The sequence below is a fragment of the Salvelinus alpinus genome, chromosome 14 (genome assembly GCF_045679555.1).
Source record: "Salvelinus alpinus chromosome 14, SLU_Salpinus.1, whole genome shotgun sequence".
Lineage (NCBI taxonomy): Eukaryota > Metazoa > Chordata > Actinopteri > Salmoniformes > Salmonidae > Salvelinus > Salvelinus alpinus.
In genome coordinates, this window is record NC_092099.1 from 7918163 (window position 1) to 7940640 (window position 22478).

The 22478-nt window shown below is 43.3% G+C and overlaps 1 protein-coding gene across 1 annotated transcript in view; it reads left to right on the forward strand.

Moving 5' to 3' along the window:
* The window catches only part of LOC139538340 (nck-associated protein 5-like), a 113349-nt gene extending 91078 nt beyond the window's left edge, over window positions 1-22271 (forward strand). Inside the window, exons 12-14 of the mRNA XM_071340287.1 lie at window positions 2508-2891; window positions 5690-5746; window positions 18779-22271. Coding sequence (XP_071196388.1) covers window positions 2508-2891; window positions 5690-5703 — 398 coding nt within the window. The 3' untranslated portion in view covers window positions 5704-5746; window positions 18779-22271. The remainder of the gene's footprint in view (window positions 1-2507; window positions 2892-5689; window positions 5747-18778) is intronic.
* Window positions 22272-22478: the final 207 nt, after the last annotated feature.

A 22478-nucleotide genomic window follows, 5' to 3' on the forward strand; every position in this document is an offset into this window, starting at 1 on the left:
ACCACACCTTGAAACCCTATGGCACTGTGTGCTTAAAGGCCCATGACAGCCATTTTATCAACATCAAGTAATTTCTGGGTAACAAACCTAACTGTAATGGCTTTCCATTAAAATGGCCAGAAATAGATTTTTAGCAAAAAACTATTTCTCAAGCAAGAATGTTGTTAGGACTGTCTGGGAGTGGTCTAAGTGAGGAAGGAAAAACTGGAAACTAGCTGTTATTGGCAGAGAGGTTTGGAACTCTTTCTTATTGGTCAATTAACCAATTTACCGCATGGTGATGTCACCTTGGAAAGCCGAAACTCCCACCCATGCAAACCTGCTGATTAGAAGGTCCTGTGTAGATTGTATTTTCAACCAGAAACTATCAGGAAATAACACAGATCACATTTTTTTCACACTTTTAAAGAGCTTCATTAGCTGTTGGGCCTTTAAAATGTGCTTAAGAATGTGACAAAAACTGTATTGACTAGGTTGACTTTTTGCAAATTCAACCACCTAGCCACATTGACGCAAAGTTGATAAGTCAGTTGAAATAATGAAGAAACTATGTTGATTCATCCATTTTGGCTTATTGGGGTATAGTTGACTGAAATGGCATGACAGGCTTTAGTATGAACATGTGACTATGTTAGACTAGTACTTTGAACTATGCTGCTGTGCATTGAACTTCAAACATTATCTTGAATGCTTGAACTGTGAACATCATGCCAGGTATAATACTAGGCTCCTTCTCATGAATATTAACAACAGTTGGGGACTATAGTCGTCCATTTTTTTTTCTCCAATTTTCATACTGTTCCATTTGTGCATCTTCGGCTGTTTGTAGCCCCTGAACTTTTTAGGTGTTAGCTTGTTAGTCATCATTCAGTCTTTTCATTCCTTCAGGCCAAGTGAAAGGAGATCAGACAAGGACATGATCCTTAGCTAGTGCCAAAGGGTTTGTGGAGGGCAATCAATGGTCAAGCCCTCTGATGCTGCCTTCCCATGCAAGGAGGTGTCACAAAGGTGCTTGTTAATTTTTGCCTTCAAGAACACAAATCAATAACGTCTGAGATCTGTATCGCCCTCTTACCTTTATTAGTTACTCCTGTTTGTGCGACAGGCAATTAAGAGCTACTTTCATCATTGTTATTTATTTCTAGAGCTGTTTATCACAATTTGTAAACTGACCACCTGAATCGTTTAAGTTGAATCATCTTGATGTATGAATAAAATGCATACTAAATGAAGACACCCAATTATCAAAAGGAGTTGTCAGTTAACAGCCCACCTGTTTTGAGTCAAGCTTCTCTCTGGATCACAGTCGGGTGGAATAAGATGGGGGGAAAATCAGGCACTTTAACCATTGATTTAGTGTCAGTGTCAAATGAGGTGAATATATGCTATTGTACTTGTTGGTGGCAAACCTATTGCTAATGAATTACTGTTCAAGCAGTATTGAATACGTATACATTTCAAATGTAATACAATTAACAGTGCACATCATATAGTATGCTGGGCTACATAATAGCTCAAGTAGACTTATTTTTCATTCTCATACCTCTCGCTTTGATACAATTTAAAAAACGGCAGAGTTTCAGATCTTATGTGAAGTTTTTGAAAGAATTGGGTGAAAAAAATAAAATAGGTTTTATTCCTGCTGTCATGAAATCGAAAACCTGATCAAGCTGCTGATGCTTTATTCTGAAATGTTTCAACTATCCCTCCAATGAACTTGCACAGACAAACACAGCTCAGAACAAGATATCCTGAATTCAAACATTAAAGTCCTTGTCACGCTGACATGATTTTTGACATAATATCCAGTAGATTTCTTTATCAACAGAAAACATTGTCTCCTCTCCAGATCTTGGGCGAAGCCAATTTTCTCTGGTGGAAACAATGGCATCATGTGCTAATTGGCAAGGAATCATAAGCCAGCCTCACCGTTACATGTAATTGTACTGATCTGCCATCCATTTGGTTCTTAGAGGACATTCGTCGAGGGTGGTAGAATGAAATAACCAGACCATCTGTTGCATTAATGCACTGAAATTCTACAAGGCTGCCTGGGTGTCAGCAGCCAGTCACAGCTGGTTAAGACTCCCTCATGCACAACATAATGTAGGACAGGGGCAAGGAGGAAACATACAATCAAATCAGGTTGGAGAGAAAAAAATGCATGAAATTGAATGGATAATGTTGTGGATAGTGTTGCACTTTGAGATTGCAATTCATGTTGTTGAGACATATTCCCAATGATATTAGAAACACATTCATTCCTATATTATTAAACTGGTCATGACGTAGTTTAGATTATTCTTAGGGCATAAATAATTGTTGCAGTATTATTGTATCTCATTTTTATTTGATGCACTACAGGAGGCATGTGCTTGTCTTTTGTTGATTTTTCTTCAACCAATTATATAAAAGTGTCATTCCGTTATCTCTTTCCTTTTGTTGTGTGTAACTCCTGTCATTGCCTGCATTCCCAAGCTCCATCATGTGTTCTCCTTGTGTCTCAGGCTCCGGCTGCAAGATGCGAACATTGGACAGCGGCATTGGAACGTTCACCCTCCTTGATTCCTCCTCCTTCCTCCACTTCCTTCCCAAGTCCCCATCGGCCCGGGGTCACTCCCTCAGCCCACCCACTGTGCCCAGTGCCTCTAGTGCAGAGGTGTCGCTCTCCCCATTACCCAGGTGGAGAGTGCCTGCCGGCTCAAAGGACCATCCCTGCAGCCAACCAGAGCTTGTCAACTCCTCGTTTTCCGACACCACTGTGACCCATGTCCAATCAGTGCCTTATCCCACTGTGGCCTTCCTTCAGCCCATCCAATCCCTGTCTGAGCCCCTTGTGACCTGTGCCAGTGTATGTGATACTCAGAGCAGGCTGCCCAGACTAGCCTCAGGTAAAGCCCAAAGATATCTTGTCCAGAGATACGGTGCCTTCAGAAAGTATTCGTACACCTTGATTTATTCCACATGTTGTTGTGTTACAGCCTGAATTCAAAATTGATAAAAAATATTTTCTCTCACCCATCTACACACCATAATGACAAAGTTATAACGTGTTTTTAGAAATTGTAGCAAGTTTATTGAAATTTAAATGCAGAAATATCTAATTTACATAAGTATTCACACCCCTGAGTCATCTTTATAGAAGCACCTTTGGCAGCGATTACAGCTGTGAGTCTTTCTGGGTAAGTCTAAGAGCTTTACACACCTGGAATGTGCAACATTTGTCCATTATTATTTTCAAAATTATTCAAGCTCTGTCAAATTGGTTGTTGATCATTGCTAGACAACCATTTTCAGAACTTGCCATAGATTTTCAAGCAGATTTAAGGCAAAACTGTGACTGTAACTCAGGAACATTCACTGTCTTCTTGGTAAGCAACTCCAGTGTAGATTTGGCCATGTGTTTTAAGTTATTGTCCTGTTGAAAGGTGAAATCATCTCCCAGTGTCTGGTGGAAAGCAGACCGAACCAGGTTTTCATCTAGGATTTTGCCTGTACTTAGCTCCATTCTGTTTTTGTTTTTTTTATCCTGAAAAACTCCCCAGTCCTTAACGATTATAAGCATACCCATAACATGATGCAGCCACCACTATGTTTGAACATATATTTATTTATTTTTACCAGGCAAGTCAGTTAAGAACAAATTATTATTTACAATGACGGCCTAGAGTGCTACTCAGTAATGTGGTGTATTAGATTTGCCCCAAACAGAACACTTTGTATTCAGGACAAAAGTTAATTGCTTTGCCACATTGTTTGCAGTATTACTTTAGTGTCTTGTTGCAAACAGGATGCATGTTTTGGAAGATTTGTATTCTGTGCAAGCTTCCTTTTCACTCTGTCAATGAGTTTAGTACTATGGAGTAACTATAATGTTATCCTATCACAGCCATTAAACAATGTGACTGTTTTAAAGTCACCATTGGCCTCATGGTGAAATCCCTGACCAGTTTCCCTCCTCTCCGGCAACTGAGTTAGGAAGGACGCCTGTATATTTGTAGTGACTGGGTGTATTAATTACACTTTGGATGGTGTATCAATAACATAACCATGTACAAAGGGATATTCAATGTGGGGGTTTTCCCCTCCCGTACACCAAAAGTGCCCTTCTTTGCGAGGAATTGGAAAACATCCCTGGTCTTTGTGTTTGAAATTCAGCGCTTGACTGAGGGACCTTACAGATAATTGTATGTGTGGGGTACAGAGATGAGGTAGTCATTCAGAAATCATGTTAAACACTTCTTGCACACAGAGTCCATGCAACTTATGTGACTTTGAGCACATGTTTACTTCTGAACTTATTTAGGCTTGCCCTAACAAAGGTGTTGAATACTTATACTTAGCTTTTAATTTTGTACAATTTTAGAAAAGCATAATTCCACTTTGACATTATGGCCATTGTGTGTACGGCAGTGACAAATTGCAATTTAAAGCAACTTTTAATTATGTCAGTCACACAAAATGTGGGAAAAAAAATCAAGGGGTGTGAATTCTTTGAGCATTAACAGAGGATTCGATTTGGAGCTAATCAAATCTCACTTAGGGGACCCAAAATGCTAGAGCCGGCCCTGGTTAAAATGCAGGTTGTAGTGCGTGTTTCAATGGAAGGCAGTATCAAGGGATAATATCATGCCACATACAATCACAATAGGTTAATCATTATCTCAATATTGACGGAACTATTATTGAAGTGTGCCTGGGGACTTCAACGTCCCGTCATGCCTGTATTATGACTTTTATGGCACTAGGGTGCCAGTAAACTAGAAATAGGGTCCTATAAATGCAATAACTCTATGTAAATATAGTCCGGGAGGCGACAGTGATCTGTTATTACTACAACTAAAGCCAGCATCAAGGCAGACGATCACCTTTTCAATGAGCAGAGAGGAGAGGCTTGCTCAGATTAATATGCAAATGTTTGCCCCAGTTTAGACTCTGCCGAATAGACACAAAATGATCCTGTCACGAGAGATGTATTTCACAGAAATAAATAATATCGGCAGTAATTTAAATTCATACCTCATTGCAGAGAGGGTGATCAGCTGGCCCAGACTGCTGTATTTTTTGGTTGGCACAATTTCTGAGGTGGGGCGTACTGTCAACTGGAAAAACAAAACAAAATCACCAATGTTAAGTGATGACCATGCCTTAAGACGGGACACTAGCAAACCTTTTTGATTATCCGAACTCCAGATTCAGTGAAAGAGGCTCTAGATGTTTTATTCTACAACTGTCTTGCTCTCCTGTTACTGTGTGCAATTCAACAGAACATATTCCCTTAACCTATTTTCTGCACGAGGTTCATTGTGTGTGTAATGACACTCGACAGTGCCATGACAATAATAATTCTTCGCAACAGCAAGGATTGTTTGTCAGATTTTGTTTGAAACAAATAGAGGTGCTGCAGAAAAATGTCTAACTACTGGGAATGGATATAAGGCACAACACTCTTCATATATCAAGTGATTTAATTTAAAGTAATAAACTGTAACTTAATGTAAAAAAAAAAAAGTACTTTTTATACATGGAGTGTCACAATTGACCAAATTCGTATGCACTGCAGATACTGTAAACCTGAGGTTGTAAAAGCAAGGTAACTTGACACTGCTGTTATAATGCGGTCTTAGAATTTCTTAGAACTTAAAACAGTCCCCTTCAGCTACTGCTCTTTTTCTCCTTTTCTCGGCAGGTAGAATGACATGATCGTGAAAGAATGACCAGGACGACTGCTAAGAAACCATCAGCAGTGAGTTTATTTTTTATTTGTATGATTGTTGCTTTTATTGGTAGGTGGAATGTAACCAACAAGATTTAACCATTTTAAATCAAAGACAACCCCTGCTAAGAGCCAACAGAGAGAGCAGTCGATACTCCAGTCTAAGCACTGTTAGAACCGGTTTTATATCCAATTAATTGATTATAGCAATCAAGTAATGCAAAGTCATTTTCGGAATAAAATAAAAGTCTCTTAAATCCGCTGTAGTTGATCAACCATAGGTATGCACTTACAGGAGTGGATATGTAAAAGGTTGGGTTCTGTGGAGCCAGTTTAAATACAAAATTACACACAACAAATCAAATGTGGGATAATGAGCTCCGAATCCATTGGCAAACCATGCATAAGGCCTGATGAAGTGCGTGAGTCATGGTTGATAATGGACGTGTCTGCCTATTGCAAACATCACATTTGTTAATGAAAGCAGATGTTAAAATCCAATGAATAAGCACTATGCTCAAGAGGCCTCATTCTGTATTTTATTAGGAACCTGAAATCTCTCTTCACGTAATTTAAAAAAAAATTGCTTAATGCTTAAAATGATTACTATTTCTTTTCATGGTTTCCACAAATGGCCCATCCGGTCATGTTCTATAATGAATCAAGGATTTCCGATATGATGGTCACTCCAAGTTTTTTCGTAATCTAGAGATTAGTAAGAATCGTCTTGTGAAAAGTATTCACAATGGTTGACAATCATACAATTTATGTTAATTGTAAAAAATGTCCAAGGCATATTTTGTAATCCTTCACAGCATAAGAGAATGTCTTGTACATTCATTTTTGTTTTGGTGGATATCAAATACAGATGGAATTGATAATTTTTCCCAAGAAAGTTCAAGGAGTGTTATCTGTTTTGAAATAGGTGGGGTTGTTTGGTTTGAGAATGCAAACTCTTTAACAAATGAGTGGGTCACTATCAATCAATTTAGTCTGAAAGGTATTATATTGTTTCCTGGTTGCATTCGACCACCACCATAACAGCTCTCTTGGTTATTTCTCTTCAATTCCCTTGCCAAAGTGGAGCATGGTGAGTCATTTAACAATGTCCTGTGCACTTATAGTTATAGACTGGGGCCAGCCTGATGTCTCTGTCAGGATTGAGAATATTGACCATCACAATACAACCCCACAGGTCTAAGCTATTTGTCAAGCCTCTAACTATCCTATTTCACTGAATGTCCCCTGGAAGATTGATAACAGACAGCAGGACAGAATGACCATAAATCTACTCTGTGTATTCTAGTGGGTCACTTTAAAAGTCACATGTATTGATTGGAATATCAGCAACAATTAGTATTTTGTTTAGTTTTTATTTTACTTAGATTTATTTAGGAGAAACATCCGAGCTAAAGGGTTGAGGTCCTGCTTTCAAGGAGTGGGACACTAGTCCGGACGCTTATAAGAAATCCCACTATGCCCTCAGACGAACCATCAAAAAGGCAAAGCGTCTATACAGGTCTAAGATTGAATCCTACTGCACCGGCGCCGACACTCGTCGGCTGTGGCAGGGCTTAAACTGTAACGGACTACAAAAGGGAAACCCAGCCGTGAGCTGCCCAGTGATGCAAGCCTACCAGACGAGCTAAATGCCTTTTACGCTCGCTTCGTGGCAAGCAACACTGAAGCATGCATGAGAGCACCAGCTGTTCCAGACTGTGTGATCACGCTCTCCGTAGATGATGTGAGTAAGACCTTTTAACAGGTCAACATTCCCAAAGCCGCGGGGCCAGACGGTCCACATCCTGGTAATCCAACTGGCAAATGTCTTCACTGACATTTTCAACCGCTCCGTGTCGGAGTCTGGAATACATACATGTTTCAAATAGACTACCCATAGTCCCTGTGCCCAAGAAAGCGAAGGTAACCTGCCTAAATGATTACCGGCCCGTAGGACTCACGTCGGTAGCCATGAAGTGCTTTGAAAGGCTGGTCATGGGTCACATCAAGACCATCATGCCAGAAACCCTAGACCCACTCCAAATCGCATACCGCCCCAACAGATCCACAGATGACAATCTCAATCGCACTCCACACTGCCTTTTCCCACAATGACAAAAGGAACACCTATGTGAGAATGCTGCTCATTGACTACAGCTCAGCGTTCAACACCATACTGCCCACAAAGCTCATCATTAAGCTCATCACTAAGCTAAGGACCCTGGGACTAAACACCTCCCTCTGCAACTGGATCCTGGACTTCCTGATGGGCTGACCCCAGGTGGTAAGGATAGGCAACAACACATCTGCCATGCGGATCACTCAACACTGGGGACTCTCAGGGGTGCGTGCTTAGTCCCCTCCTGTACTCCCTGTTCACCCCCGACTGTGTGGCCAAGCACGACTCCAACACCATCATTAAGTTTGCTGACGACAACAGTGGTAGGCCTGATCACCAACAACGATGAGACAGCCTATATGGAGGAGATCAGAGACCTGGCAGTGTGGTGCCAGGACAACAACATATCTCTCAATGTGAGCAAGACAAAGGAGCTGATCGTGGACTATAGGAAAAGGAGGGCCGAACAGGCCCCATTAACATCGACAGGACTGAAGTGGAGCGGGTCGAATGTTCCTTGGTGTCCACATCACCAACAAACTATCATGGTCCAAACACACCAAGACAGTTGTGAATAGGGCACGACATGCATGGGTCCCCAGATCCTCAAAATGTTCTACTGCACCATCGAGAGCATCCTGACCGGTTGCATCACTGCCTGGTATGGCAACTGCTCGGCATCTGACTGTAAGGCGCTACAGAGGGTAGTGCTTTCGGCCCAGTACATCACTGGGGCCAAGCTTCCTGACATCCAGGACCTATATAGGTGGTGTCAGAGGAAGTCCCCAAAAATGTTCAAAGACTCCAGTCACCAAAGTCATAGACCGTTCTCTCTGCTACCGCACGGCAAGCGGTACCGGAGCGCCAAGTCTAGGATCAAAAGGCTCTTAACAGCTTCTACACCCAAGCCAAGGCATACAGTCAGCCGTTTACATACCAAGTAGGCCACTGGGAAAACAGGCAGCACTTAAAGTACATGGCACTAGCTAGCAAAAAGATGGAACTTTACCACATCTGTCAGGTTTTGGCCAGGACTGTTCAGGTTTTTGGTCACTAGATGTCCCCATTGCACCTTTTTTGTTCCTTTTGTTTTTTCCTTGCTCTATTATTGTTTGCAGCTGTTTGTCGTTCCCTTGTTAGTATTTAAACCCTGTGTGTTCCTCAGTTCCTTGCTCAGTGTTTGTAAGTTAGCACCCAGCCCCAGCCTAGCCTTGTTGTGAACATATGATTCTCTTGTTGGATTTTCCAGAGGTTCTCTGGTTTAGTTCTTGTGTTTTTTTTAGTAGTCTTTTGAGGTTTGTTTTTCCCTGCTGTTTTTTCCACTTTGTGGAGTTTCTTTGTATTTTGGAGGATATCCATTTTGTGCTTCTTGGCTTTATGTTTGGACATTGTGGATTTAGATTCTTTTCCTGAAGATTTTGTTCTTTAATTAAACCACCATCTCTAGTACTGCTGTGTCTGCCTCATCTTCTGGGTTCTGACGATTATTAGTGACTGTTTCTCGCACCGGGTCCTGACAGAAACACTGAGCCATTATAATGAACCCAGAGGCAGCCAGTACCCAGGATTTTTGTTCCATCCTGTCCCACCACGAGGGGACTGTCCAACGCCACGAAGCTGCTCTGGTTCAGCAAGAGGCCTTAATGGCTAGACATTCTCAACTTCTGTCAGAGATGCTGACTTTCATAAAGCAGATTTCTGATCGACTTTCCCCGGCAACCGCTTCTGCTCCAGTTCATCAGATTCAAGTGCCCCTGGCAGTTAACTCCCTGGCTGAACCTCGTCTGCCGCCTCCCCAACGGTTCTCAGGTGATCCGAGTGTTTGTAAGGGGTTTTTCACCCAATGTTCTCTCTCCTTTGAGCTACAACTTTGAGCTACAAACGACCGGTCGTTTCCTACCGACCGGTCCAAGATAGCATATATCATCACCCTGCTGTCGGAAAAAGCCCTAGCCTGGGCTACTGCTGTGTGGGATGCCCAAAGTCCCTGCTGTGCCAGCTACTCTACCTTTGCTGAAGAATTCAAGCGAGTGTTTCAAGGTCCTACCAACGGCCCTGACTCAGCCAAACAGCTCCTGACTCTCCGCCAAGGTCGGCGCAGCGTGACGGACTATGCCATCCAGTTCCGCACTGTGGCAGCAGCAAGTGGCTGGAACGACGAGGCGCTCACAGTGTGTTTTTTGAAGGGTCTTTCTGACACCATCCAAGATGAACTGGCTACTCGGGAACCACCGGACAACCTCGAGTCCCTTATCAAGTTGGCTTCACGCATAGACCAGCGTCTGAGAGAGAGAGAACTCAACCGTAGACCGCTCACCCTAGCTCCTATCGGTCCCAGCTCCGAGTCTCCACCTTTATCCTCGCTGGCTCCACCAGAACCCATGCAGGTTGGACGCATCTCCCAGGCTGAGAGAGACCGCCGGATGAGGGAGCAATGCTGTCTATATTGCGGCAAACCGGGCCATTTCCGCTCCACGTGTCCCGGGCTCCAGGGAAACGCACTCTCCCGTGCAGGCCTGGGAGGACTGTAACGGGAAACATAACCTCCTCCCATCCATCCAACTCCCGCCTACTCATTCCAGTTACCCTTTCCTGGGACGACCACGAGTTTTCTCTTCAAGCCTTGGTAGACTCTGGAGCCGCAGGTAACTTCATGGATGGGGTCTGGGCGAAGGAGAATGGCGTTCCTTCTGAACCTCTAAATGACCCCATAAGGGTTACTACGTTGGATAGAAGCCCTTTGGGATCTGGACTTGTCACTCGTGCCACTACCCCCTTGCGACTTTCAGTTTCCCAACACCAGGATGTGATGAACTTCCATCTGATCTCCTGTTCCGAGTTCCCTCTCGTCCTTGGTTATCCCTGGCTTCACAGCCATAACCCTCACATCGACTGGTCTGTGGGCACTATCAAGCAGTGGGGTCCTACGTGCCAAGCCACTTGTATCTTCCCGAGTTCCCCGAGTTCCCCTTCCGAGTCTCTAGAATCCATCGACCTGTCCCGAGTTCCCGAGTGTTACCATGACCTCAAACTGGTGTTTAGCAAACAGAGGGCTACCAAACTACCACCCCATAGACCTTATGATTGCACCATCGACCTGTTTCCGGGGACCTGCCCTCCCAGGGGTCGGATCTTTTCCCTTTCTCCTCCCGAACGAGCTGCTATGGATACCTACATCAAGGACGCTCTGGCAGCAGGCCTCATGCGTCCATCTACCTCGCCGGCGGGAGCAGGGTTTTTCTTTGTGGCCAAGAAAGACGGTGGATTACGACCTTGCATCGACTACCGGGGACTCAATGCCATAACCGTCCGTAACCGCTACCCGCTACCCCTTATGGCCACAGCCTTTGAGCTGCTCCAGGAAGCTGTTGTCTTCACTAAGCTTGACCTGCGGAACGCATACCATCTTGTGCGGACCAAACGCAGGGACGAGTGGAAGACCGCTTTCAACACGCCTACTGGTCACTACGAATACTCGGTGGTGCCCTTCGGGCTGACCAACGCCCCGGCTGTGTTCCAAGCGCTCATAAACGATGTGCTTAGGGATATGCTTAACATCTTCGTGTTTGTTTACTTGGATGACATCCTCATCTTTTCGAGCTCCCTTCAAGAACACACTAAGCATGTCAGACAAGTGCTCAAACGCCTCCTAGACAGCCATTTGTACGTTAAGCCGGAAAAGTGTGAATTCCATTCCTCTCGAGTACAATTCCTGGGATTTATAGTGGAACCCGGTCGAGTCCAGATGGACCCCAAGAAGGTAGGGACGGTAGCGGATTGGCCCACCCCCAAGTCCGTTAAGGAAGTTCAGCGTTTCCTGGGCTTCACCAACTTTTACCGCAAGTTCATCAAGAACTTCAGCTCGGTGGCAGCCCCTCTCTCAGCTGTAACCAAGGGTGGCAACACAAGGTTTCTGTGGGGAAGAGAAGCTGAGACGGCCTTCCAAGGACTCAAGCAGCGCATCCTCTCTGCTCCCATCCTGACACTACCAACGGCGGATGAACCTTTTGTGGTGGAGGTAGACGCATCAGAGGTTGGGGTTGGAGCTGTCCTGTCTCAGAGGGGTGAAGACAAGAAGCTTCATCCTTGCGCCTTCTTCTCTCACCGGCTTACTCCGGCCGAGAGGAATTACGATGTGGGGGATCGTGAACTCCTAGCGGTTAAGATGGCATTGAAGGAATGGAGACACTGGCTCGAGGGGGCTTCTCAACCGTTTCAAGTGCTTACGGACCACAAAAATCTGGAGTATATCCAGCAGGCGAAGCGGTTGAACTCTAGACAAGCTCGATGGTCTCTTTTCTTCAGCCGATTTCAGTTTATCCTCACCTATAGACCCGGGTCGAAGAATCTCAAACCGGACGCCTTGTCACGAATCTACTCTCCTGCCATTCGAGAAGATACTGACATGACTGTCCTTCCGGCCGCTAAGATCGTGGCTCCGATCTCGTGGCAAGTGGAGGATACCGTGAAACAAGCTCAAGCCATCGAACCGGGCCCTGGAGGAGGTCCTGCCAATCGGTTGTTTGTTCCCAAGGCAGCAAGGTCCCAAGTCCTTCTGTGGGGGCACTCCTCTCGCCTCACCTGTCACCCGGGCGTAGGTCGCACCTTGGAGTTCATCCAGCGTAAGTTCTGGTGGCCCACCATAAAAGAAGACGTTGCCACTTTCGTCAAGGCCTGTTCCGTGTGCTGCCAGGGCAAATCTTCTCACCTCCGCCCTCAAGGACTCCTTCACCCTTTATCTATTCCCCACCGACCCTGGTCCCATATCTCGTTGGACTTTATTACTGGCCTTCCTCCGTCCCATGGTAATACTACGATCCTAGTCATCATCGACAGGTTTTCTAAGGCGGCCAGGTTTGTTCCCTTGACCAAATTACCTTCTGCCAAGGAAACGGCTGAGTTGGTGATTAACCATGTGTTCCGAGTCTTTGGCATTCCGCAAGATATGGTTTCCGACAGAGGTCCCCAGTTCGTCAAGGTTTTGGAAGGCCTTCTGCCAACTCATAGGGGCTACGGCCAGTTTATCTTCAGGGTACCATCCGGAGTCCAATGGCCAAACTGAGAGGATGAATCGGGAGCTGGAAACCACCCTCAGATGTATGGTTTCCAACAACCCGTCCACATGGTCATCCTTCATTGTTTGGGCCGAGTACGCGCACAACACCTTGTGCTCCTCCTCCACTGGTATATCCCCGCATGAGTGTCAGTTTGGCTATGCTCCTCTATTGTTCCCGGACCAGGAGGCAGAAGTCTGAGTGCCTTCAGCCTCGAGGTTCATCAGACGCTGTCGGCTTACGTGGAAGAAGGCACGTCTTAATCTTCTGCGTTCCTCTCAGCAGTACCAACGACAAGCCAACAGACGTCGCCGTCCCGGTCCTACCCTGTACCCCGGCCAGAGAGTATGGCTCTCAACAAAGAACTTACCACTACGGGTGGAGTCTCGCAAGCTGTCCCAGAGATTCATCGGTCCCTTTAAGATTGCCAGGAGAGTCAATCCCGTTACTTTTCGCCTGCACTTACCCAGATCCCTTAAGATCAATCCAACATTTCACATTTCTTTATTAAAACCTGTTGTTTTTTCTCCCCTTATCCCGGCAGGCAGACCTCCCCCTCCGCCCCGTGTCATCGGTGGCCAGTCGGCTTATACCGTCCACCGGATGCTGGACTCCCGCCGGGTGCAGCGGTCCTGGCAGTATCTGGTGGACTGGGAAGGCTACGGTCCCGAGGAGCGCTCCTGGGTTCCTGCCAAGGACATACTGGACCCTGACCTCATTCGTCAGTTCAGGACCCTCCACCCTGAGAAGGCTGGTAGGAACGTCAGGAGCCGTTCCTAGGAGGGGGATTCTGTCAGGTTTTGGCCAGGACTGTTCAGGTTTTTGGTCACTAGATGTCCCCATTGCACCTTTTTTGTTCCTTTTGTTTTTTCCTTGCTCTATTATTGTTTGCAGCTGTTTGTCGTTCCCTTGTTAGTATTTAAACCCTGTGTGTTCCTCAGTTCCTTGCTCAGTGTTTGTAAGTTAGCACCCAGCCCCAGCCTAGCCTTGTTGTGAACATATGATTCTCTTGTTGGATTTTCCAGAGGTTCTCTGGTTTAGTTCTTGTGTTTTTTTGAGTAGTCTTTTGAGGTTTGTTTTTCCCTGCTGTTTTTTCCACTTTGTGGAGTTTCTTTGTATTTTGGAGGATATCCATTTTGTGCTTCTTGGCTTTATGTTTGGACATTGTGGATTTAGATTCTTTGCCTGAAGATTTTGTTCTTTAATTAAACCACCATCTCTAGTACTGCTGTGTCTGCCTCATCTTCTGGGTTCTGACGATTATTAGTGACTGTTTCTCGCACCGGGTCCTGACAACAACAGATAAAGACAAAAAAATATATTATACTTCTCACTAGTTCCTCCACCTCCTCCCTCCTTAATCCTCCACCCCTCCCCCTCCCTCTCTGCAGACAACTTTGTCAACCACTTTGAAAAAAAGGTTGACAACATCTGCTACTCATTCACTCAGCCTATTGAGTGCACTGGTCTCACTCACACAGAACTACCCTACACCCTACACCCTACACCTTCTCCCCCCTCTCTCCAGATGACATCCTGTAACTAGTGAGGCCTGGCCGCCCGACAACCTGCCCCCTCGACCTTCTCCCATTCCTCACTTCCCTCATCAACTCATTCCTGACCCCTGTGACTTCAAAATGTCCCGAGTTGCTCCCCTCCTCAAGAAACCAACACTAGACTTATCTGACATCAAAAACGATAGACCTGTATCCCTTCTTTCTTTTCCTTCCAAAACACTTGAGCGTGCTGTCTCTTATCAACTTTCTCATTATCTCTCTCAGAACGATCTTCTTGATCCTAACCAGTCAGGCTTCAAGACGGGTCACTCAACCGAGACCGCTCTTCTCTGTGTCACGGAGGCTCTCCGCACTATCAAAGCTGATTTTCTCTCCTCTGTTTTCATCCTCCTAGATCTATCCACTGCCTTTGACATTGTGAACCATCAGATCCTCCTCTCTACCCTCTCAGGGCTGGGCGTCTCAGGCTATGCACACTCTTGGATTGCATTCTACCTGGCAGGCTGCTCCTACCAGGTGACGTGGAGAGGATAGTTCTCTGCAAACATCAAAGCAGTGACTCAGTCCTATAGGTTTATGCTCTACAACATTTGTAGAGTACGACCCTACCTCACACAGGAGGCGGCAGAGGTCCTAATTCAGGCACTTATCCTCACCCGTCTGGACTACTGTTGGCTAGGCTCCCCGCTTGTGCCATAAAACCCTTGCATTTTGTCCAGAACGCAGCAGCTTGCCTGGTTTTCAACCTTCCCAAGTTCTCTAATGTCACCCTGCTCCTCCTCCACACTCCACTGGCTATCAGTTGAAGCTTGCATCCACTTGAAGACCATGGTGCTTACCTACAGAACAGCCTACATTCAGGCTATGCTCAAACCCTACACCCCAACCCGAGCACTTTGTTCTGCCACCCCTACGGGAGGGTCGCTCCCACTCAGCCCAGTCCAAGCTCTTTTCTGTCCTGGCACCCCAATGGTAGAAGCAGCTTCCCCCTGAAGCTAGGACAGCAGAGTCCCTGCCCATCTGAAACTCCTCAAACAGTATCTTAAATATTCCTTCTCCTTACCTCGAAAAAAACACCAGCACTTGCACTAGACCCCCCCACCACCACCCCCCTTCTAGCTCTGACTACTGACAGCTAAGGTATTGAGGAAAAATTTACTTTCTATGCCTGTGATATGTGGTTGTCCCACCTAGCTATCTTAAGATGAATGCACTAACTGTAAGTCGCTCTGGATAAGAGCGTCTGCTAAATGACTCAAATGTAAAATGATTTAAAGAGAAGTTAGGGAAACACGTGTACAACATTTGACACCAATTCTCCAAACTGAGAGAATTAAAAGATGATCTGCGGAAAGAGGAGATCATCATACATATTGACTTTGCAGAGACGACCTGTGTAAAAACACCAGTGAAATCCAGGCAACTCACTTAGGTGATTCTCACAAGTAGGTGACCCTCCACACCTGTGTTGGATATACCACAAATGTGACCCAATTCAGGAAACTAGAGGTATATATCGCAATTCACGACGTCAGAGGAGAGCCGTTTGAATGTAAAAAATATGTTTTTATCAAAATGCGTTTTTGGCAGAAATGTCTTCTCGAACATGTAAACTTTCATGTGCCTTAATATCAAACTTGTATGCCATCTGTAAAGACTAATAAAATTGCTAAATTACAAGCCTAGTTGGTTTAGCCACAAAAAACGAGAGTAACCTTACCGCTAGCCATGATTGGCTGAGATAATGAGTGGCCTGGACATGCCGAGAGATGGGTTTGGATTGGTCTGCCTTATAGCACGAGTGTCGAACACAGCTTTCTTTTTTAAATGTATCATGTAGTAAAACTGCATAAAACTCATGTCAAGTTAAAGTGTACTGTTAACGTTAGCTGGCTGGCTCACTAGCTAACGTTATGTGTATGCTCTCCATTTTCTGGAGGACTGAGTTTTGAAATCAGTGGAATTCAAGTATGATAACTAAGGAGATGGAAAAAACACCAGTCTGGAATCCATCTTCAAACTACGGGCAACCATGCATGGCATCAGACAGGAGACGCGTCCAACCATGATGTATATCGGTAAGATAGTCTAGCTAGCAAAACTTTCAGATATTACACATTTCTAATTTTGACAGAAAGTGGTAGCTAGCTAGCTGCATGTCTTAACAAAAGACTCCACTATGCAAGTATCCATTCCAATAGAATGTCATGGCAACTGTTGATAAGACGTACTAGCTGGTAAATTCGCTCTGGCTATCTACTCTGATTTCAGACCACGGGTAAGATAGTCTAGCTAGCTACATTTTCAGATATTACGCGTTTCTAATTTTGACAAAGTATTTTCATGCCAAGTTAGTGTACTGTTAGCTAGCTAGCTAATGTTAGCTGGCTGGCTCGCTAACTAACGTTACGTCATGCGTTGGGATTCATTGTTTACCTAGCTAGCTATCTAGCTAAATTTTTTAACAAAAGACTCTCGTCTTAGTGTGCCAGAGCGCAGAATAACAGATGAATTTTTGAACGCTCAACACCCGTTGAATAAGTCTGGTGTCATTAAATGTCAACAAAGCGTAATTCAATTGTTGCCAGCAGTCACCAACGCTCTGGATAACATGAAAACAGCCTAACCAGCTCTGCTAGGGTGAGTAAAATGGTCAGAGTGGGGTGTTCTCTCATTATGTGTCTGGAAGTAGCTAGCTAATGTTAGCCAGTTAGCTTGGGTGCTTGACTGTCATTGTGAGGTCCAGCGTGTGCTCTAAACACGAAACACTCTGCATTTACGAACGAACAATCTGACAGCACAGTTGCCGTCACCAATGCTCTGAATAACATACAGTAACAGCCTAACCAGCTCTGCAAGGGCGAGTAATGTTCAGTGAGCTGTTCGCTCTCTCTCTCTTAAATGTCTGGAAGTAGCTGGGAAGTTAGTACAGAACTCACGGATCAACCGTTAAAGAGATGGGTGGGGCTAAGGCTTAGGAGGGTGTGAACAATGCTTAATGGGTGTAGACAAAGAAGGGCTCTCCAATAGTTGTACCAAAACATTCAAAGACGGTTTTCTCAAAAGTGAGTTTACAAGTTGATCGACTTTCAAAGCAGAATTACTTTCCCATTGTTTCCTCAAATTCAGTGTATGATATACCATTTTGTAGCTCTGAGTCTCTACTTTTATCCTATGTAAAAAAAAACGAAGTTCAAATTTTGCTACATAAGAACGAATCCAGGTGGTGAGTCACAAATTATACAGTTTCACTTTGCTCACTGAGCTCTTCTATGCGGATGAGCCCTTTGCTATCTGGGTCCATCTCTCAAAAACACTGTCCTACTTCCTTGAGCTCTGCCCATCGGCTACTTTTGGAATCGAACTTTGTTAAACATTTAATTAATATAAGACAATGGTTGTTGTTCAAAATGTTTGCAAGAAGAAGAAAAAAATCGTAGTTTTTTTATTTTACATGTCATTTCCACCACACCCATATTTTTAGGTACATTTGTATATTATGTATAATTTATATTTGATTTGTTTTAGATATGGAAATCATATGGTTGTTATCATAATCTCAAAAAAAGGTTGGGTGGAAATATCTTATTTTTCTCGATAAATAAATGTTTTCAGCTGTCACAAAGGCAAGTTTATCCATTCAGGGGTCGTACTGAATTATTAATATTAGGAAAACCTTAAAAATCCCTAAAAATATTATTCAATACAAGTTCATGTACAAATGTATAAGAAATGTTATAAATTAATTGTATGATATTTAATTTTAAACTATAATGGATGTTTAATGACGTGATGGAAATAACATTTGTCTATGGCTGTCTGAGAAAAATTACACAAATATATATATTCCTGAATAGTACGATCGCAGCCATTATCAGACAAATCTAAAACAATTATAATACTGGTAAAATGGTTTCAATAAGTTTTCATTTCTGAGATGTTACAGGGCCAAACTGCAAAGCTGCATTTTCAAATATGCAGCTTTCAGTGAAATCATTATATGGGCAAAAATGACTTCATTTTATGGCTTTGACCCAATGTTACAGTCCAACACGTTGGCAGCTGCAGAGCGACAGGTCTCAAACATTTTGCTGAGCTCATATTCGTTCAATTGCAAGTCATTCATGCCATTTGCAATGAAAATCCTCCACTGTCCATACGGCTGAAACACTAAGATTTGATGTACTGCCAAAATCAACTTTTGTTTAATTACTAGGAAAGTTGACCAAGTTTTACTTTCTGCCCAACAGCAGTGGGTGAGCAAAGTTTGCGGATTTTCATACTGAAACAATAGAATTTGCATTTGTTGTGTAACACAGATGTTGATTTTCCCCACTGTATCATCTAATCCTCTTTTCCTCTTCCATTTCAGACTAAATGATCAAACTAAAATGTACAGCATCGTGGGGAGAGGGATAGAGAGGGCAACCAGCAGCCATGTAACCTAAAGGAGAGAGTCATGATTACAATGGCTCATGAGTCAGACAAATACCTACCTACACCATCCTGGCTCCACCGAGGCTCAAATCATGGCTCATCGAAAAGCAACACGGTGTCAGTGAACTATGGGTGCTCGCTGAAAACCTGTGATAATGGATCAACCTCTGAATCATGTCTTTATTCTGTGTTTTGAATTTTGGAATAAAACTGCCAATTACAATGTGTTAGGGTAACATATGAAGGCTACTAGAAGCCTGAAAGCTGCCCGTTTCTGTCTGATGGGTTTCTATCCACAGTACGTACCTGAAGTGTTAAGATCAGCATGCCAGTGATTTAGTCACGGGCAATAGTCATGGTCTGCTGTAGTTGACACACATTTGCCTCATCAGTAGCTTTACCAGTTAGCTCACACTTAGCTACTGTACTGTAGCTGACTAATTGCTCCTTATTCTGTCAACTTACATGTAGATGGATGGCTTGGGAAGAAGGTCCCCATGATCTTCTCTCTTTCAGGGTTTTTATTAAAGGGATAGTTCACCCAAATTACAAAATCACATACCTTGTAAGCAGTCATTGGCCAAGGTAAGGCAGCAATCCATGCTTTGGTTTTACTTACAGTGTAAGGAAAGCAACATGTAATTTGCGTGAACTATCCCTTTAACAGTTTGCGACACAATACAGACTGACTAGCTCCAGTACAAATAATTAGCTAGGTTCTGTGCTGGGCAATATGTACTGTCAACATATTCAGTTCACAAACAACTTCAAGTTCACAAACAACTTCAAGGCTCTCTGATTTGGATAATAAGCCACCAATCATAGAAGTACAGTGTAGGCGGGATCTGTACTTATAACTGTACATCAGTAGATGTAGTACATTCAGCCTCAAACCGTATGAACAAGTAAATATAAAAGCAGGTTAACTTTGTATTTAGCAAGCACTTTTTTATTACGTGTTACACATTCCTGAACTTGTGTATAGTCATGTAGGCCTCTGATCTCAGTTATACATAAGCTCAACATGAATATTGCTATGCAGTTTGCTCAGGGAAATGCAATTACTCATTTAGGAAATATTTATTCATATATAGCTATATGGAAGTTATTAGCAGGTGTTACAAACAACACGTTTGTAATGTACACACACAAAAAAATCTAGTTTCACCTAATTATTATCAAGTATCTGATTCCACAGCTTTTTTTTGGTTTACTTAACTTTTCAATCAGTGTTACCTGAACGTAACATTTTTAGTTGGCCCAAACTTGAGAAAACATATGCAAATTTTTTGGTCAATCAAAATGTTTTCTCAATTTGTCTCATATGTTCATTCAATTAGAAATTATTATTTTGGCATCTTACCAACAAAAAAAGGCTGTGGAAGTACACACACACACACACACACACACACACACACACACACACACACACACACACACACACACACACACACACACACACACACACACACACACACACACACACACACACACACACACACACACACACACACACACACACAGTGCTTTTAACATACGTTTTCAACTTACAACTTACTGTAATTATTAGGAGAGTGAAGTATTGTTTCTTCTGGCTCTATACTTCAGAAGTTTGCATTTAAAATCAAACACTGACTGAGGTTAAAGTTCAGACAGTCAGCTTTAATTTGACGGTATTTTTTATCCATATCAGATGAACCGTTTAGAAATTACAGCACTTTTTGTACATAGTCCCCGCATTTTAGGAGAGCAAAAGTATTGCGACAAATTCACTTATGTGTATTAAAGTAGTGAAAAAGTGAAGTATTTGGTTCCATATTCATAGCACGCAATGACTACATCAAGCTTGTGACCCCTCAAATTTGTTGGATGCACTTGCTGTTTCTTTTGGTCGTGTTTCCGATTATTATGTGTCACTTATTGTAAATAATAATAGAAAATGTTTCTAAACACTTCTACATGACTGTGGATGCTACCATGATTACGTATAATCCTGAATGTATCGTGAATAATGATGATTGACAAAGTTACATATGCACAAATATCATACCCCCACAAAAATTATAACCTCCCCTTATTGTAATGGTCTGTTAGTAGTACACAAGAAAAACTATTTTATTAATCATACTGATTAAGGGATTAAAATTAAAACAGAGTAATATGCCCTACCAACATTTAACAACGATACAGAAAAACCTAAAATTGCTTAAATAAGTAAATCAAATGAATGATGAGAGAATAGTCAGATTAAATGATAACTGACACAAACATGATGGCGTAGCAGGAATATGCACTATGTAAGCATGTGCAGTGCATTCAGAAAGTATTCAGACCCCTTGACTTTTTCCACATTTTGTTACAGCCTTATTCTAAAATGCATAAAAATAAATCCCCTTATCAATCTACACTCAATACCCCATAATGACAAAGCAAAAACATGTTTTTAGGAATGTTTGCAAAATTATTACAAACAAAAACTTGAACTTGAACTTGAAGCGCCGTTGGCAGCGATTACAGCCTTGAGTCTTCTTGGGAATGACGCTACAAGCTTGGCACACCTGTATTTGGGGAGTTTCTCCCATTCTTCTCTGCAGATCCTCTCAAGCTCTGTCAGGTCGCATGGGGAGTGTCGCTGCACAGACATTTTCAGGTCTCTCCAGAAATGTTTGATCGGGTTTAAGTCCGGGCTCTGGCTGGGCCACTCAAGGACATTCAGAGCCACTCCTGTATTGTCTTGGTTTCTCCCATCTCTACAGAGGAACTCTGGAGCTCTGTCAGAGTAACCATCGGGTTCTTGGTCACCTCCCTGACCAATGCCCTTCTCCCCCGATTGCTCAGTTTGGCCGGGCGGCCAGCTCTAGGATGAGTCTTGGTGGTTCCAAACTTCTTCCATTTAAGAATGATGGAGTCCACTGTGTTCTTTGGGGACCTTCAATGCTACAGAAGTATGTTGGTACCATTCCCCAGATCTGTGCCTCAACACAATCCTGTCTCAGAGCTCTACTGGAAAATTCCTTTGACCTCATGACTTGGTTTTGTTCTGACATGCAATGTCAATTGTGTGACCTTATATAGACAGGCGCGTGCCTTTCCAAATCATGTCTAATCAATTGAATTTACCACAATTGGACTCCAAGTTGTAGAAACATCTCAAGGATGACCAATGGAAAGAGGCTGCACCTGAGGTCAATTCCGAGTCTCATAGCAAAGTGTCTGAATACTTATGTAAATAAGGTATTTGCAAACATTCTAAAAACCTGTTTTCGCTTTGTCATTATGGGGTATTGTGTGTAGATTTCCGAACGCATTGTACGTCAATGTGTCAAATATGTAAGTTGAAAATATGTTAAAGGTACTGTGTGTGTGTGTGTGTGTGTGTGTGTGTGTGTGTGTGTGTGTGTGTGTGTGTGTGTGTGTGTGTGTGTGTGTGTGTGTGTGTGTGTGTGTGTGTGTGTGTGTGTGTGTGTGTGTGTGTGTGTGTGTGTGTGTGTGTGTAACTAGTTCCACCGCCTTTTCTTAGGTAAGATGCCAAAATAATAATTTCTAGTTGAATGAACATATGAGACAAATTGAGCGTAGTGTACATTTAACATTTGACAAAAAACAATAAGTATACAACAAATACTATGTCTATT